The 17,364-nt window shown below is 48.8% G+C and overlaps 7 protein-coding genes and 1 pseudogene across 7 annotated transcripts in view; 3 read left to right on the top strand and 5 right to left on the bottom strand.

Annotated features, from left to right (window-relative positions):
- Positions 1–90: 90 nt before the first annotated feature.
- Positions 91–2,098, bottom strand: CNL06160 (annotated as a pseudogene).
- A 218-nt stretch (positions 2,099–2,316) lies between these two features.
- On the top strand, positions 2,317–3,413 carry CNL06155 (hypothetical protein). Its single transcript, XM_024658846.1, has 3 exons — positions 2,317–2,549; positions 2,622–2,751; positions 2,810–3,413. Exons 1-3 carry the CDS (start codon positions 2,407–2,409, stop codon positions 3,209–3,211), a joined length of 675 nt encoding a protein of 224 aa, XP_024514676.1. The 5' UTR covers positions 2,317–2,406; the 3' UTR covers positions 3,212–3,413.
- CNL06150 (hypothetical protein) lies at positions 3,243–6,292 on the bottom strand. The gene is made up of 3 exons (XM_568143.2): positions 4,861–6,292; positions 3,643–4,794; positions 3,243–3,534 (listed from the first exon to the last, which is right to left on the bottom strand). The coding sequence occupies exons 1-3, from the start codon at positions 6,220–6,222 to the stop codon at positions 3,310–3,312; spliced, it is 2,739 nt and encodes a 912-aa protein (XP_568143.1). The 5' UTR covers positions 6,223–6,292; the 3' UTR covers positions 3,243–3,309.
- Positions 6,293–6,349: 57 nt separating this feature from the next.
- Positions 6,350–7,854, top strand: CNL06140 (expressed protein). The gene is made up of 6 exons (XM_568237.2): positions 6,350–6,411; positions 6,605–6,704; positions 6,839–6,896; positions 7,008–7,041; positions 7,225–7,300; positions 7,458–7,854. Exons 1-6 carry the CDS (start codon positions 6,392–6,394, stop codon positions 7,527–7,529), a joined length of 360 nt encoding a protein of 119 aa, XP_568237.1. The 5' UTR covers positions 6,350–6,391; the 3' UTR covers positions 7,530–7,854.
- A 1,094-nt stretch (positions 7,855–8,948) lies between these two features.
- On the bottom strand, positions 8,949–10,584 carry CNL06130 (expressed protein). Its single transcript, XM_568142.2, has 4 exons — positions 10,055–10,584; positions 9,919–9,994; positions 9,638–9,859; positions 8,949–9,579 (listed from the first exon to the last, which is right to left on the bottom strand). Exons 1-4 carry the CDS (start codon positions 10,436–10,438, stop codon positions 8,996–8,998), a joined length of 1,266 nt encoding a protein of 421 aa, XP_568142.1. The 5' UTR covers positions 10,439–10,584; the 3' UTR covers positions 8,949–8,995.
- An 83-nt stretch (positions 10,585–10,667) lies between these two features.
- On the bottom strand, positions 10,668–12,878 carry CNL06125 (hypothetical protein). The gene is made up of 2 exons (XM_024658845.1): positions 10,965–12,878; positions 10,668–10,881 (listed from the first exon to the last, which is right to left on the bottom strand). The coding sequence occupies exons 1-2, from the start codon at positions 12,804–12,806 to the stop codon at positions 10,726–10,728; spliced, it is 1,998 nt and encodes a 665-aa protein (XP_024514675.1). The 5' UTR covers positions 12,807–12,878; the 3' UTR covers positions 10,668–10,725.
- A 79-nt stretch (positions 12,879–12,957) lies between these two features.
- Positions 12,958–14,823, bottom strand: CNL06120 (expressed protein). Its single transcript, XM_568141.2, has 5 exons — positions 14,295–14,823; positions 14,199–14,232; positions 14,065–14,144; positions 13,740–14,006; positions 12,958–13,675 (listed from the first exon to the last, which is right to left on the bottom strand). Exons 1-5 carry the CDS (start codon positions 14,706–14,708, stop codon positions 13,103–13,105), a joined length of 1,368 nt encoding a protein of 455 aa, XP_568141.1. The 5' UTR covers positions 14,709–14,823; the 3' UTR covers positions 12,958–13,102.
- Positions 14,824–15,638: 815 nt separating this feature from the next.
- The window catches only part of CNL06110 (GTP-Binding protein lepA, putative), a 3,264-nt gene continuing 1,538 nt past the window's right edge, over positions 15,639–17,364 (top strand). Inside the window, exons 1-8 of the mRNA XM_568140.1 lie at positions 15,639–15,950; positions 16,007–16,070; positions 16,127–16,361; positions 16,421–16,709; positions 16,781–16,951; positions 17,019–17,053; positions 17,114–17,190; positions 17,242–17,307. Coding sequence (XP_568140.1) covers positions 15,676–15,950; positions 16,007–16,070; positions 16,127–16,361; positions 16,421–16,709; positions 16,781–16,951; positions 17,019–17,053; positions 17,114–17,190; positions 17,242–17,307 — 1,212 coding nt within the window. The 5' untranslated portion in view covers positions 15,639–15,675. The remainder of the gene's footprint in view (positions 15,951–16,006; positions 16,071–16,126; positions 16,362–16,420; positions 16,710–16,780; positions 16,952–17,018; positions 17,054–17,113; positions 17,191–17,241; positions 17,308–17,364) is intronic.

Here is a 17,364-nt window from a genome sequence, read left to right as displayed (position 1 = left end):
TATGTATGTATGTATGTATGTAAGAGAGGGTTATATGCAAGTATGGCAAATTCTTTCGATTGCAATTAAGATGGTATCACACCGTATGAATAGATTTTGTCGATTCATGAACCCGGAATTCTACTATCTAAACCAGCCCCTTTGTTCTCGCTTCATCGCTTCGTGTTCTTCATACCACGCTGGTGGACCTATTTCCTCAATAAACAGCTGAGGCGTATCCATCCCCCTCAAGCCCCGGCTAATCTCCCTGAACATTCGCTTGTCGTTACTTTGGACAGATAAAATTGCCATATGAGTTTGCCAGATCATCTTCATGCTCTCAATGGCATCTTCATCTTGCCGTATGGGGTCCCATGGAGGAATAGAAGCCAATGCTCGTTTACCTAATTGCGTGAATAATAAGGAATCGGACTTCATACAGATGATATGACTTGGACGTACAAGCATTCTTGACGACGCCAACGGTGGCATACTCTTTATCTACAAAAGCCAGCCATGCGCGTAATGAACCCTAAACGCCCCAAGTGCACAACACCTCCATCCAGCCTCGCCAGAGCCAGAAAGGCGGCAGAAATGTTCGACCAGATAGCTGTCTCGCTATTATAAGGGGATATCAGCAAAATGTCCATAACATATGTCACCTAGTTTCTATCATCTCGACTTACAGAAGACCGAGCTTTGTTCTCAAAGGATCTGAAGGCACGAGAGCATGTATATGATATGGCAGTACCTTGATCCACGCATCAAAGTATTGAATAAGTGCTCCTTGAAAATTACCAGATTTATACTTCCTGAAAAATGTTGGTTAGTAGCCGGCGTAATCTATCGATAGGGACATGTTTACTCACTTGTTCGCCGCATCCTTCTCTTTCACCGCGCCCAATCAATACGATCGTTAAGGGGGAGTGACTTGACAGATGCCTGGACTCGCCCATGATCCATCTCAAAGGACAGTTCTCCATCGTAATCCTTGTTATGTTGTCGGAAGACAATCTCGTATAAGGCTAATTTTGACCAACAGTGCTGCCTCAGTGAATGACAACACCGGAAGGTAAGAGTTCGTAGACGCAGCGTTTGTCACTGTAGATAGCAGGTCTTCTGAGGTACCTGTCAACGATGGTTAACAATGTTTAAGACAAATAGACAATGGCAATCAGGCCTACGCACTCCATATCCGCGTCTGATATTCGTCAATCTGGCCAGTCCCATGCAAGCCACAGCTCAGGCGCATCAAGTTCTCGTGGATGCCGTTGTTCATATGTGACATTTGACTTTTCGGGATTGAATTGATCTGATTTGGTATAATGAACCGATGACCTACCAACCTGGATGTCGCTTACCTTTAGGTCCAGGTCCTAGATATGTAGTAGCCCATCCAGAAGGGCCAAAATCCGAAGTTATCTTATGGGTTGGTTGACTGACTTTCAGATCTGAGGAGACGTCCTTAAAGAGCTTGTCCTTGTCCACATCTTGTATAGAGTCGGCCTCGATTTTGAAGAATTGATTCAGGATCTTCGCCCTCTTCTTAAGCCTGCTGACACCAGGTGCTTGTATAGTTTTGGACTGCAATGTTTCATCAAAGATTTACCGAGATAAAGTTGATCGATCAAGTCACAAGCTCGGCGGCCTACATTCATATCAATTAGTGACAGAAATGACCATGTTTATTCATAAAACTTGCAAGAGCTATATATTGACCGCACCGTCGCAAATTCTCGAAGGTCCATTGCAACCCAGATACACCTAAACGCCTGTTCGATAATCAGCGAGCCTTGCTGTATCTTGCCACGTTTAAGTGATCGGTTGCCCAGCTTCGTCAAACAGGCCGACATGCTGTTGAATAAACAAGCCTCGCTGATGATACAACTTAGCTATCCAATCAAAAGAACGAGATAAAGCAGCTCTAACTTACGCCTCTCCAAACTTAGGTCGTAATGGATGATCCTTGGGAAATGCATCAACGTGATATGGCAGGTAAGAGTTCCATTGCTCAGAGTATTTGCCCAGAGAAGCGAGATAGTTTCCCTTTCGAAACTCATTACAATTGACTAAAGTCAATTTTGACGGAACTGCAGTGGTTGTGGTCATTTGTCAAGTGAGCTACTAATAATTAAAGATCGGAACGAACACAGATCGGGACACTTGATCAAAGTACTGGTACCTACGGAAAAGAATGTACCCCCCCCCCCCCATTTGATCCCGTTTTTCTACCTAATAAGTGGGAGGAACCAAATGATGATGTCAAGAGAAGCAGTTGATAGATGCAACAACAAAGCAGATGAAAGAGCCGAGAAGCGGACTCCACGAAAACAACTACTCTTTCCCTTCTACAGAAAACTTGGAGAACGAGCGCCAGTCTGTCCTCGGGACATTGCTCCGCTTCCATCAAGGACCTCATAACTCACCATGAGGACATCAATAGCCTACTGCTGCTTCGTCTTCTCATTCATAGCTTTGTGTGTACGCGCGGACACCGAAATTATCAACTTTCGTCTACCCTTACCGCCTCACACGACCATATACCCCACACCAAACTCTTTGATATACACGTACGTCAGTAGCCGCATGCAAACTCATTGTATACAGTTACTGCCGCTTTCGAGACTGATATTAAAATTCAGGATATCGCCTTACGAGACGTTGACTCTCAATCTGACAGACAGTTCGCCTGAACGATGGTTTGCATTGGATATGGGGAATGGGAAGGGGTCATATAAAAGCTGGACTCTGAGAGCTTCGTGGCCTGGATCAGTAAGTCATTATTACTTCGTTGCAAGGCAAAAACAATAGAATGACGATGATACTTTAGTCCCCCACCAAAATCGTCCTTAGCCCTCCTCTCTCACCAGGGTACTTTACTCTCCATGCTGCTCCCCTCTCTCCCCGATTTCCTCACCACCCACCCTTCCTCACTTATATTCCATACATGAACCACCTCACATCATTCATCTCCTCCCTTCTTACCACCCCACCGCCGAAACCAAAGCTTTCAGACGACCAATTCCACACCCCGTTACATCTTACGCTTGAACCGCTCCTCTTTGGTTTTCTACCGAATACCGCCCTACCCGCTGTGGGATTGATCATCTTGTGTGCGGCAGCGGCAGGTATGGGTGTACCGTATGTGATAAGAGGTTTAGAATGCGCTGGCAACTGGGCACAAGCAGAAGACAGAGGACGAACGGAACGGGGAAGGGTTAAAGAAGAGTGAACAGGTAGACTTTCTTTTTGGAATTAGTGTATCGGTATGCCATATTATGCTTGATTGCTATATCATTATACAAATAGGGAGAAGAGAGCTGAACCTCTCTATAATACAACAATATTTTCCATCTTTTCTGCTCCCGACACTGCAGCCTGCTCCACCTGTCGGGTAGACCCCTCGTTATGCACGCTCCCATTGGAACTCGTACCCATATTCCCTAACCCGCTCAACCCATTCTGACCCAACAGACTCTCTCTTCGATGCCTATTCGCAGCCGCCTCACGTTCGGCTATGATCGGCCAGAAATCTTCTTCCTCCGTGAGTGTAAACTAGATGATCATCAACAACTCTCATCAGCCTCGAAATTCTTCTTCTTTTTTTTTTCTTCTTTTCCTGCAATTCTCGCAGAATTCTTATGACGAGAAACCTTTACTCACCTCGTATTTATATTCCACCACGCCAGGTATCGGTAAACCAAAAGGACTAACCACACCCAACCTTGTACTCATCCGCGTCTTCTCCCGACTTATCAATCTCCCTTTTCTAGGTTCGGCAGCTCTGGCTTTACTTGCTTCGGCTTCTTGAAGGGCGGATTCGCGGCGGGAGGCGGCTTCGATCAGGCATGGTAGGCCGGAGGCAGTGAAGGGTGGGAAGAATGGTGGTGGTAGGGGCGGAGGGGCGGGGACTTGGGGTTGAGAGATTTGGGGTGGGGGGAGGGAGGATACCATAGGGTCTGGCAGGGAATTTTGATTTTTCCATAATTGCTCTGCACGCTCTCCATTTCCATCGTCGTCGCCATCGCCGTCCCCATCACCCACCACTTGAGCTTCACCCTCATTTACATCTACATCCAGTCGTCGTGCACTTTGAACACTCTGCTTTTTCCTAGTACACGCCTTGGCCACTTTCTTCCAACCTGATGAGTCGCCTTCCTCCTCTCCAACCCCATCCGGCTTCCCGTTTTCATTCTCATTCCTGTCCCTGTTGCGATCACCCAGCGCCGACGAGTGCCGACCTTTGCTCGTACCCATACTTGTACCCGCACCCATACTAGAGCGTTTGCGCTTACCCGTCGAAGCCACCACAGGGTCTCGAAGAGCAGCGACTCGCGCAGGGAGGACGGTAGGTTCCGGCGTAAGGGATTGAATCCTGGATGCGCATGTTGATCCGGATGGGGATGAGAAACGAGTAGAGTTGGGAGTTGCGTCTGTTGGGAGGTGATGGTGATGATGCTGGGCGTTGATACCGGCACCGGCTTTGTGTTTCCGGTTTTCAGGGGGTAAAAGCTCTTCATATCGTTTCATTACCTCTTCACCTTCCTTCAACAACCTCTCCCTCAACCATTCCTCTCCTTCCTTTTCCACTTTCACTCTCCCACTCTTCCAACCATCTTCATCCCTAGCCAAGACGGTCGCTACGATCGATGCCCAAGCGGGTTTTGACAAGTTGCGCAAGAGGTCGATTCGGCTACGCAGTTTGTACCGCTCGAATTGGAGTTTTTCTTTTTCGCGCAGACGTTGGCGGCGTTCAAAAGCTTCGTGTCTGCGATGCAACTGAATGTAGTGTGCGTCGGATGTATCTTCTTCAGGCTGACCGAGTATATCAGCTCTTCCCGATAATCATCTCTAAGAATGACGGAAAAAAGGAAAACATACCTCGTCGTGCATCCTCCGTAACCTCTTGACGGGACTGACAACTCCCTTACCTTTCCCAACACCCCCAGTCCCAGTCCCAATCAATGGGCCATTTTTCAGCTCTTCTCTAGCTTCCTGTTCGTCATCCTCCCCAGGCTTGACCATCACCCACCCGGGCGTCTCAATCATCTCTTCCTGCCCCAACGTATTTTCTCCTTTCACATCCACGAGCGCATCCGTGCCTTCCATCTTGACTCTGACCATCTCTATTGATGCAGGATCAATCTTACGCGACGGAGTCAACGTTATCGGCGGTCTACTCGATTGTTCCTGCCCGGACGAGGAGGCGGTTGATGTGAATACAGGTGGCGGGTTAAGCATCTCGAGTGGTAAAGTAGTAAGGAGGATGGGTAAGCCATCCGGAGGGGTCGTGACGGGCTCACCCCAGCGTTGTAACCAATCGACAACCATCTCTTCCACGTCCCTCATGCCTTCCAGACCTCCCCCTGCTGCGCGACGGATTCGGGCAGGGAGAACACGCCGCTCGATGGGTTTGCCTTTGTATTTCGGATCTGTGGATGCGGGCGTAGATGCTGATGCGGGTGCAAGTGCAGGTGCTGGGTTAGCACTGGGGGTTGAGGATGTGCCCTTGGAACGCATTGGAGGTTTGGTTCTGGGCGTGGATTTCCTGGGTGGGGCAGGTTTTACGACTGTTGTTGTTATTGAACTAGATACTTTTGCTCGTGGTTTGTTCTCGGAAATGCCAGACTCTGTTGGTTGTGATACGGCTGCACTTGGCTGTCCATCTGTCGATGCCGGCTTTTGGCCGATACCTGTAACCTCCGTCGCACTCGACGGGAGACCCACGAGCTTTTCAACTTCGTGCTCTACCGTACCATCTGATCCTTGTCCTGCTGCTTGCTGCCCATCCACACTGGCTAGTTCCACTGGCCGTTCCAGTCGTTCCGGCTGTCCACCATCTGGCCTTTTATCCCTTCCCCTTTCTTTCCCCCTCACCCTCGCGCTCCTCCTCTCCCCTGGTCGACTGGTACTCGTGGACAGAGGCTGGACCTCTACCGTGACTTGTCTCTTCACCACGATCCCACTCCGACTTGCACTCCCACTCGGGCTCTTGGGCGAATTCCCACTGGCCCCTCCATCCGCGTCCTGAGCCGCCAGCGAGCCCGGAACCAGACCGGATCCTCTATATTGCCCGCCGTATCCTCTGTCCCGGTCCGCATCGTCATCTTCGTCTCCATTGTGGTGCCGCGCGATGCCAGTGCCGAGCTGGATGTCAAGTTGGCTCGACGCGTTCACCGTGTTCGCAGTGGCGGGGAGGGGGGCGACGGGGCGTGGGGTCTTGCGTGTCGGTCGGGGGGACATGACGGAGGGGGAGAGCGGAGAAAGGAGGTGGAGTTTGAGGCGATATGGCGTGATGTTTTCAGACTTTCCAGTCTCGCGTCTTGCATCGACAATAATAATTTACCCTTGTTCATCTCTACTTTGTTCATCTCCAAATACATATCCACAGATTGCATCATTGCTGCACAATATGCCTCTCCAGACAGCTCCGTAAGCCCATGCATCTCTAACCAGCGGGCTCTACTAATCTCCCGCACTTCTCGCCTTGCTACTGCTCTCCACATGCGCATTTGCCTTTGGCATTCGCATTGGCTGCTTCTTGCTACGTGCTGATGACGATGACCCAACCAAACCCAAAAACATATCCGTCCCTACCGCACCCACTGCTAACCCACGTAAATAGCTATCCTCACGTATTCAATGCCCTCAACGGGCCGACCGCTCCGGCCGTATCATATATTGTCTTTTACTCGAACATCGTCGACGGTCAGATGTGGTGCCCTGTCAGTCTATTTACTTTGTATCCCCACGCAGCCGGAGTCCCACCTGGACCAGGGATCGGTCGATACTTTCTTATTTGGAGATGCTGAGCTGATTTATTTCAATGTTTCTTTGGGCATATCATCGACGCATACAGGACTGTAGAGCAGTAGAGAATGTCGTGAAAGAAACCTTTGACGCTCCCGACAAACCTAGTAAGTTGTACCTATATTCCTTTACCTTCACACCCTACATAATTTCGTCAATAGGGTAAAGAGGTAAAGAGGGGAAGGAAAAAAAAAAGAGTGCTGATGAGGATGTTGCAGATGCTGCCATCTTCTGGGTTGGAAACAGACAAGAGTAAGCACGAGTCCATGTTCAAGTCCAAGTTCCAAGTCATCATACATCGGTTGAAAGGGTTATGTGTGGAGAATGGAAAACTGACTCAAATCTTTCGCTCTTCTAACTCGCTTTGCCTTGACTTCTCTTGCCCTTCCCTTTTCCCCTCCTTCCCTTGCAATCTCATTCCCATGGCCTAAACAGGTGGCGAACCCCAAACAACCAAGCTAGGACGGAATGGAATGTAAACAGCATTCCTACGATTTTACGCCTTGAAAACGTGAGTCCATCAATTCATCCTTTACCTGCCGTCTCTCGTTCTCTCCCCTTTGGCCTTCTCCCTTCTGTTTATCCTCTCCCCTGCCATTCTCCTCCTGATGATTGGGGAATAGTGAATAAGGACGTCGCTGATGATGATTCCCGTCTCTTGTTGCTAGGGCAAAGAAACCGGTCGTTTGGTAGAAGATGAAATCCTCGACAAAGCCCGTCTTCAAGCTTTCCTCAAGTAAATTTAGGTTAAGTAGCGCATCTGTATCTGCTGCTGCCGACGGTCAAAGAAAGCAGTGCGATGGTTATCTTTATGCAGCAAGAAGAATACATATGTAGTAGTCGTGGACGATTTCCGCGAAATCTTGGATGGGAGAAATGCAATGCAATAAAGGAATGTGAGAACTAGGGTTTTTGACCCAAACAGTTGCTTGTTTGGTGCATGAAATCGATGGTCCTGTATTTAACAGCCCATCTTTGACTCATCAAGCAGTCAAAATTGAGCCAAGTAAAGCGAAATTCGTATGATTGATTAGAAACTGCCCAAGTAATCTGGACGATTTGATGCATCTTTGTATCGTCAACTTGCTACTACTACCTACTGTAGTTTAGCACTCCGTCAGAAATGGCTATTGTACCTAAATTTAAGTGGCTATTATAGTTGTTAGCTTTGTAGAAGAAGGGTTGCCTGGCGATTGTGTGGTGGAGACTATGGATGACTGTCTACTAATTCCCTTTTTTGCGATCAGATCTCCAAGATCCTATGCTTCGGAGGACTTCTTCTCATATAAATCTAGATGTGGATTTTCAATCCTTACCGTTTGTGATCGCAGACGGAAGGCGATTCACGTTTGCTCAGTACGGGTTCCCGCCGCCCGGCTTTTTGCCATGATGCTCGCATCTACAATGGCTCTATCCTCTCGAGCCAATCTCCCCGAGGGAGCTATTCTTTGTCTTCTTCTCATATAAATCTAGATATGGATTTTCAACCCTTGCCGTTTGTGATCACAGACGGAATACGCTTCACGTTTGCTCAGTACGGGTTCCCGCCCGGCTTCTTGCCATGATGCTCGCATCTACAATGGCTCTATCCTCTCAAACCAATCTCACCGAGCGATTCTTTGCTCCAGGAGGACAATATGTGGTAGCGGATTCAGCATTCCCAGTTGGAGATCATTGTTCACTGTATACCTCTATTCAAAACGCCCCGTAATGCAGCTCGTTTAAGCGAATCAGAAGTGAGTTACTTGATCCCTGCCGACATTGGGGGTGAACTGACATCTGCTTCGAACAGAGAATCTTCAATCAGAGGGCAGCTGGTGTTCGAGTCTCAATTGAGCATGCTTTTGGTATCCTCAAGAGCCGCTCCGTAGGCTTGCGACTACTGATTCGAGATCGATTCGATGAGGGAATTGCATCATGCTAGATTCGTTCTTGCGGAATTCTTCACAATCTCCTAATTGCCACAGGCGAGTGGTACAGAAGCGGCGAAGGAGACGACATGGATCGAGAGGATGCCGAAAACCGGAGGCATGTGCAGGACACAAAGATGAGCGCATATTACTGCAAGGTAATGGTCCTCATCGACGCCATCAAGTTATGAACTTGATGGGTTTAGAGCCTACAGTCGGCTGATCGAACCAGACCAAAACCGATGAGTCATGAACTGATGCATATTTTATTTCCTTGATAACAACCGCGCCAACCTTTACATTCGCCCATGTTTATCATTCCATTCTTTGACATCGTCCATTGCCCTCTTTTTGGCCTTCTCGTACGAGGCTCCCTCCGCTCTGTGGAGCGCCAAAAACTCCTTCCACATCTCGAAATCGAGCCTTTTAACCGCCGTGGCAGCTTTCTTTTCCTCAGCAGCAATAATGTCCTTGAGGATCGCATTCTCCTCTTCTTGTAAGAGAAGCATATCCCTGTGCCTCCTCTCCCAGTTCACCTCGCTTGCCTCAACGAGCCGTTGGAGCTGGTCCTCGGCGCTGCATGCCTCGGCTTTCTCATTTACAGAGAGCATTCGTTGCGTAGCGCGAGGATGAGAATTGCGCTCTGCAGTTCCTTGACTGTCTGGAGTGAGAAGGCCAGAAGGAGCGTCGTAAGGAGATCCACGAGATTCAAAGACAGTCCGAGGAGTGGGAAGAGAAGGAGCGACAGAACTTGAAGCAGATGCCGTGTCCGCGATAACCTTAGAGTGATCGGGACGGGTGGAAAATGGGATAGGGACAAGGGCCTGGGTGCATACCGATGAAGAAGGGCGTGAGGGCGTTGCATCTGCGGTATCTGCGGCTGAATAGCAAGTCGGTAGTACAAACAAAGCGTAGAAATAGATTGGAAACCGACTCACTCTCATCAAGCCCAAATTGTTCCAGGCCAGTATCGCACTGGCCATTATCATCGTCCTCGCGCTCCTCTTCCTTCGCATGCCTGATCCTTTTCCTCAGCCTCTCACGATCTTTGTCCTCACCTTCATCCAAAGTCGAACGCCCAGGTCCAACCATGGCAGCGGCCGAGTGTGACATGATTGGCATGAGCTCACTGTACCAAGGGCAAATGCGGATGGCATAATCTGGGTGCAAATAAGTGAACATGACAAATGATGGGAAAGGCGCAAGACATGAGACTCACTACCATTAGGCCCCTCCGAATCTGTCTTGTTGATCTCATCACTCGTATTCTTGAACGTGCCCCACATTTTCTTAATCTATATACATTTTGCCAGTTGAAAGCAGAAAAGACTAAAGACAACACCGTCTGTACCCACCTGCCTCAAAACAGACTGCACGTCGCGATTAGAGGCGCACCCCTTCTGGACGAGATACTCCAAAGCCACTTTACTCCAATGCTCTCTGGTTTTTCCCGTCACATTGTCTGATTTCCACCTATAGAACATCAAAGTCCCGTCTGAGTCGGGCATACCCAGCCAGTCGATCAAATGGTCATTGGCATTACGCTGGTCACTGCCAAGGTCATTCTCCCAGTTTACTGTTCGATGTCTTTTTCTTTTGGTAGTAGCAGTGTCGGCCTGACCGCTGTCCTGTTTTTGTTCTGCTGCGAGTTGTTTTCCTTTGGGCATCATATATGTGGAATGATGTGTCGGAGCTAAAAAAAAAGTGGAAGATAGAGGATAGATCTTCACATCACACATACAGACTTGTGGGCGCGTTTTTTCCTTCGTCGTTGGAGAAAGGATCTGCTTCGTGTTTAAGAGCTTCTTAACCTTTAAGTCGGGGGTCAGACCCCTACCTTAAACTTAGGACGAAAAATTAAAATTGGAAGGGTAAGATTTTGAAGTTGCCGCAAGACCACCACCCAGCCTTAAATTCCAGATCCCAGTTAAGGGACTCCCTGTCAATCAAAAAATCATTTTATTCTGTCCTTAATTGAAGCAAGATATTTAACCCCCATCTACAATCGCTCCTCGGGCCCTACACATCAATCCGACTTCGCCAACGCCGACACATATTGCAAAATGCCTCCAAGATTTTCCTCCCCAAAGACTTGTTCGTGACTCCTTCGGCTAGCTGATCCTTCTGATGGGTGAACCAAGTTGTCAAGAAGGCGGAGGATTGAGATCGAAATACGTGCGGTCTATGATTAATCTATCAGTACTTCCCTCGGGGATTTTGGGGGACGATCTTTTGCAGGGGGGGTATAAGGACTGACAAGCTTACTTTCAAAAAGGCTCTGGGCGGCTGATCATCTCTGGTCCCTTCAGCGTGGATGTCTTCTTCAATTAAGTTTCCAGCACTATCCTCCGTACCGCCCTCTGGTCCACGGATGTAGGCATCTTGCTGATCCTGGTCATCTTCCCCCATCTCTGTCATCTCTGCCACCTCCCCTCTTAACCCTTCGGCCAACCCACCAACCACGCTCCTCAACCTCATAATCTCGTCTCTTAACCCACTAATCTCCTCCCTCACATTCGGTACCCCAATCTCTCCCATTCCACCCATCATCCTTCCGAGACTATGACCATGGCCAGGCCGGCTGGTGGATGGAGGCGTAGCGAGGGAAAGGGACGAATCTTCAGTGCTCGACGTAGCTGTCGTAAAGCTCGTATCGCCTGCAGAGGGTGAGAATATATCATTTCCCGCCTCTTGGACACTAGACGAACTTCTTGCACTCGTATTCCCTTCGTCCTCCTCATCGTCATCTTGAGGTTGAGTGCTAACGCCCTCCAACCCCGCCGACTCGGCCGACCGAGCAAGCTGATCCGGATCAGTCGGAAAGAAATCAGGAAACAACACTCCCAACTGCTGTCTCACATAAGCCATCCATATTTCATCTTCGTCCTGTGCTGTCGATACTTGAAATCTCAGTCGATATTCCTCTTGTTCTACCGTCTCTTCCCCTCCCCTCATTATCTGGTGTTCGCCTTCGTGATGCTCGCCATTGAGGGCAGCTGTATCAGCACCTGCATGGATCAAATCAAACTCAACACCCGTATCTACACCAACTTCCGAGTATCCTGACGTCACCCTCCCCCTTTCTATGATTCTTTCCCCATTCTCCCGAACCTGATCAGGGGGCGCAATAGCATACTGCATCGTACCGCTCACCTTTCTCTCAGGCTGTTGAGCATATACGGACGTGACCCTCGGACTCTGGCCGGCCGGGTGATGATGGGCAGTACTTACAGCCCTTGGGCGGAGAGGAAACTGGTGTTGATTCTCAACTAAAGATGAAACAGAGAGCGGGACTGGGTTGTCCGACAATACCCTCCCACCTGTGACCGTGCCGATGCCGATGCCCGTTTGACCAAAGGAAGAGATCCACCCAGTCGGACGACGATTCGGTAAGGTATACCTTGGTGTCGTCACGTCGTGCATGTCTGTGCATGTGTTCATGCCCGTGTTCGAGTTGGGAGTGGATGAGCGTGGTGCTTGGGCTTGCGAAGAGATCGGCGTGGATGGGGTGGAAGGTTGCAGCAGGGATATAGACGATGGAGTTGTGGGGTCCGTGGAGTTGCTCCCCTGGCTGGTGTGACTGGTATCGCTGGGAGTAGGGGCTGCAATGGGAGTGATCCTGATCTGTCTACTCCGAATAGGAGGGAAAGAAAAATCGCCCCGATCGTTCAAAGTCAGCTCTGATTCGCGTACGTGCTCTTCACGTTGGTTTTCGTGCCCCGACGAGATGACGGTACTCGAATTCATCGTAACACCTTTAAGACCAAGGCCAACACTGGCTCCAAGACTGAGATCCCGTGGAGTATCTCCCACTTCTTCATCTGGTGAGAGAAGGGTGCTCGTATCCATAGCCGGGGAAAGTATACCCTCCACATCGGCCTCTTCTTCCTCATCACCATCCTCGTTTTTGCATGCCATAGTTGTCCCTTGCGCGTCACCCAGATCATCCATCGTATGCACCTCATTCATCCCTTGCTCAACAACATGGTTGTTTGGAGTACAACCAGCCTCTGAAGTCGGTTCCCTATTGCCCGCTGGGATTTGAGCCTTCGGACTCGTCATATCTGACGGATTCGCCATTTGTGCTGACTCTTGCGTCTTGCTCATGATATGTCTGTATTTTCCCCTGAAGTGTTTTATCTCGGGGTAATTTGAATGAAAATCGAAGTTGAAGTCGAAGTTGGAATTGGTTAATGAATCGTCGCTGAAGGGTGCTTTGTTGTTTATTTTTGATCCTTGTATGGGAAGGCCCGTGCATCCGGATCTAACAACATGCATTATTGTATACTGTACACTGTGTATACTATTAGGTTACACATCTATGTATCTCGTTTAGTAATCAATTATAATCTCTAATAAGTACTATGGAAACAGTAGATAGCTTCTATGAAGCTGAAGCAATTTCAACACTTCAAACTCCTCTCCTTCCCCTCATGTGCCCTCAACCAATTCCCCATATCCTCCAATTCATCGGCATTCATAACCCCTGCCCCACTCTCCCATACCATCTCCCATAATATCCTCCTTGCCCATCCCGGCTTATGCAGTACCCCCCACCATCTTGACTGGATCCCCATCTGCTTTGCGATCGCCGATGTCAGTTTCAAATTACAGCTAAACGGGTTGATACCCCCTCCCCTCGATCCTGGACCGAGGGCGAGGTAGGACTGAAGTGGGAATTTGGCGGAAGCGATAGGCGAGATGGTTGGGTGCCAGTAGATCGTCGTTTCAGGTCCGTATTGGCTTGCAGGCAAGGTGTACGGCTGGTACAGCTCTAACAGGGGAGCATCGTAAAAGATGTAGCGCAAGGAGGAATAGTAGACTCGATGTAAAGGAGTGTTACCCGTGCCAACGACGGTCAGTGGCCCAGGAGTAAGAGTGTTGGAGGTCGTGTTGTAGGTGGTGAGGTAGCCTTTGGAGAGGAATGGTTCGAGAGCGGCTTCGAGGTACGGCCATGTTGCGTCCCCGTCCGATTTCTTAATGCACAGGGAAAGCGCATTCCGTCAGCGGCAATCAAAGATATAGAAGCAGGCCACTCACTATATCGAAGAACAAGGTTACTTCTTCCCGAGGATCATCTTCGTATACACCCGTCCAATTTTTCTCGCCTCCAGGTGTCCAACCTTGGTTATGCGCGTCCAGAATGGCCAACAATGGGTCAAGATAAAGATCTTTGACTGTGCGATTAGAATTGAGATCCGAAATGTCATGGCCAGTAAGAAGTGTCAGAGATGAGTTCCTCAATGAACTTGCATCAAGATGGGTGTCGATTTCGATATATCCAAAACCTTGTTTGAGAGCGAGGGTCTATGTCGTTTTATCAGCTTATGTGTTTATGCGGAACGAATGGTGGACGAAGATTTACCAAAGCGCCTTTCCCTTGCATTTCATCATTATGGCTATTCGCCCATATCTTTGTCACGCCTTTTGTTGAAATGGTAGTATCTAATCTTGAGGTCAGCACGTGTATGGCCACACCTCACAAAACGTGCGACTCACTTATTGAGATCGGCAGTTGTTCTAATTGATTAAACTAAATCCAACAAAAGTTTAGATGTCATGTATCTGAGCTAAAATAAAAAACATGTTACTCACCAGAGTTAATCTCTGATCTCTCGCATCTTGCCAACCCCACCAATACAGAAAGATCCCTATCAGCACCGCCAACATAAGTTTCCACAGTAACCAGACACAGCCCTGTAATCTCGCATGTCCATTATAATGGGTTGAACACTTGACCGATCGATGGCGCCGCCAGGGGAAATGCCAATGTCCTCTCCGGAGGTCGTGAAAAAATGATCCCTCTTTTTTTGGTAATAATGGTGTGGCCGAATTCAGTCGGTCGACACTTGAACGGAAAGGCACAGCGGGGTCGGTTTGCGTTTGAGGTAGGACAGGGATTGGTGTTATAGGCGGCTGGAGCAGACATTTTGAAGGGCTGCCCATAGAAGAGTAGGAGGGGAGAATGAAGAGAGGTGAAGGTGCTATGACTTGTCTAGATTCTGGCATGGATTGATGTTTGGTTGCGGCTGGCGTTGTTAAGGGTAAACATGAAAATGTGGCTGGCACAAAGAGTGGTGGTGTCTTGATTTATAAGGAGCGAATTAATAGACAAGTATCCTGGGCATGCATCATTGCGAGTGTAAAAGTTTGTCATGGTGTTTATATGGCGGCCGGGATCCGTATGTCAGGCTTGGCCAGGCGGGGGACATTGATGCCGGGCAGGGCGGCGGATATAATTGTACGACGTGAGATATAATCACGTTGATCAGGTCCAGCCTTGTGCCTGAGGATAAAAAATAATCTCCACCCATCGCCCATCGCCACCGTACATATTGATGCACAACCAAGCCAGCAACGCTCATGCTTCATCACCCGGCATCTCCCATACCCTGGTCCCTTCTCTCGTCCATTCTTCCCTGCAGCCTTGTTGGAGCGCAGAAGAACATCAAAGAAGGAGCAGCCTTGGCCAATTCATCTCCACTTTCGTGCAGTCGTCAATCTTTTCCCACGCAGCTTATCGACCTTGCGTGGCGGCCGAAGCGTCCGAGAGTCGTCAAACCGGCCATGGCCGCTCGTCGGCGACGGACGCGGAATCAGGCTGGGATGAGAAATAAATGATGACGCAGGGATGGAGGAGATTGCGGAGATTGAATATCCTTTTTCACTTCTTGTCTCTCACTTAAGTACTCAATTGAACGAGAAGGCTCAAACGGGATATCAAAGTTGAAGAAAGTTCAGCAAGCATCAGGGTGACTAATTTGAAGTGTTGTCACACCTCCACAATACTTCCAGCTCATCATGTCAGTGACCAGGCGGATATCGCCGTCATGAAGGCCACCTAAAGGTCACGTGATGAATCCTGGTCCTTAACTTTCAAAGCCATGCATTCGAGATTCGTCGGCATCGATAGAGCTGGCTTCGACTGATAAAAACAAACACAAAGAGACTTCGAAGCCAGGAGGGTCCGACTCAGATGAGCTCATTATTCCGAATTTCGAGGCTATGTCCGCAATGCCTCTCGAAAAATCGCGTTTTCCGACCTGTAAAAACAACCCTGGCAAGTCCATTAGTCGGTCCATCGGGATATAAACACAGTCTCGAAACGCGAAGCTTATTGCCTCGAGTCCAAAATACCATACGAGGCGTAAGGTTATTATCAACAAGTGTTGCAAGGCTGGCCAAACCTTCCGCATCTTTAGTGGACAAGCGTACGGTGGATATGAGTCAATTTCCACCGGAGAGAATACGGTAAGTCTTAAATCTCTCATTGCTCTTTAACAGTTATTATACTGATGTGGCTCAAGGAATCTCTCCATTATTGCGCATATTGATCATGGGAAATCAACTCTTGCAGACCGTCTACTTCAGGTGCATAATAAACCATTTTCGAGGTTGGACATTCCGGAAGCTGATAATCTATGTAGATGACAGGCACTGTCCCAGCATCCTCCTCGCCGCAGTTCCTGGACAAGCTCAAAGTTGAGAGAGAACGAGGCATCACAGTCAAAGCCCAGACAGTATCGTTAATACACCAGCATAAAGACGGGCACAAGTACTTGATCAACCTAATTGATACACCCGGGCATGTCGACTTTAGTTATGAGGTGTCTAGAAGTTTGGGAGCTTGTGAGGGCGCTTTACTGCTAGTCGATTGCTCTCGTAGGTCAAATACTTCTTACTTTAATGTTGGGAGGATCACTTACAACCTCGTTAATTAGAGGGTATCCAGGCTCAAACACTCTCTGTATTTCACCATGCCCTCGAAGCTGATCTCGAGATGCTCGCCGTAATCAACAAGGTCGATCTTCCACACGCTTACCCCGAAGAAACGTCTGAAGAGATCGAAAGCTCTCTCGGATTAGAAAAAAGCAAGCATATGCGAATCAGCGCAAAGAGTGGGCTGGGCGTTGAAGGGGTCTTGGATAGTATCATTGAGGGATTGCCAGCCCCGGGAACGTGGGTCGGCGGGGAGGATGGAAAGCTCAGGGGCTTGATCTTTGACACTTTGTATGTCGAAACGCCACCGTAATTCTCTGGCGTTGATCAAAGGGGGAAGGGCTGATAGTGTAATTCATCAGCTATGACCAATTCCGAGGAGTCGTCTCGCTTGTCCGCATTTTCTCTGGATCCCTCAAAAAAGGCGATAAAGTCCGATTCCTGCAAGCTGAAAGGAAATACGAAATCTTGGAAGTTGGTATCAACAACCCAGACGAAGTGCCTGTAGTCGAGCTCAAGGACGGTCAGGTTGGGTAAGTTACAAGTCACGCAAACTTGACTTTCCTGCCGGGAAAAAATGATGCTCATGATGATATGAAGGTATATCGTTTGTAATATGAAAAACTCTGAAGAAGGTGCGCTTTTCAATACATATATCTCGTCCTCCAGCTCTAGAGTTGATCCATGTTTTATAGCTTTCATCGGCGATACCATCTGTTGGGCTGATAAGCCCGTCGAACCCTTGCCAGGGTTCAAGCCCATGAAAGCGATGGTAAGCCTACTAGTTGTATCCGAAATGACCCTGCTGATGAACATGTTAAAGGTTTATGCCGGTGTCTTCCCCATGGATAGCGCCGACTTCCCTAAACTTGAAGAGTCTATCGAGCGTGTAGGTGTCAATTCTGACGTATATTGTGATCTCGTTGGCTGACGCTCCCCCCCCCCC

The sequence above is a fragment of the Cryptococcus neoformans genome, assembly GCF_000091045.1.
Source record: "Cryptococcus neoformans var. neoformans JEC21 chromosome 12 sequence".
Taxonomy (NCBI): domain Eukaryota; kingdom Fungi; phylum Basidiomycota; class Tremellomycetes; order Tremellales; family Cryptococcaceae; genus Cryptococcus; species Cryptococcus deneoformans.
This window is presented reverse-complemented; position numbering and strand designations above follow the sequence as displayed.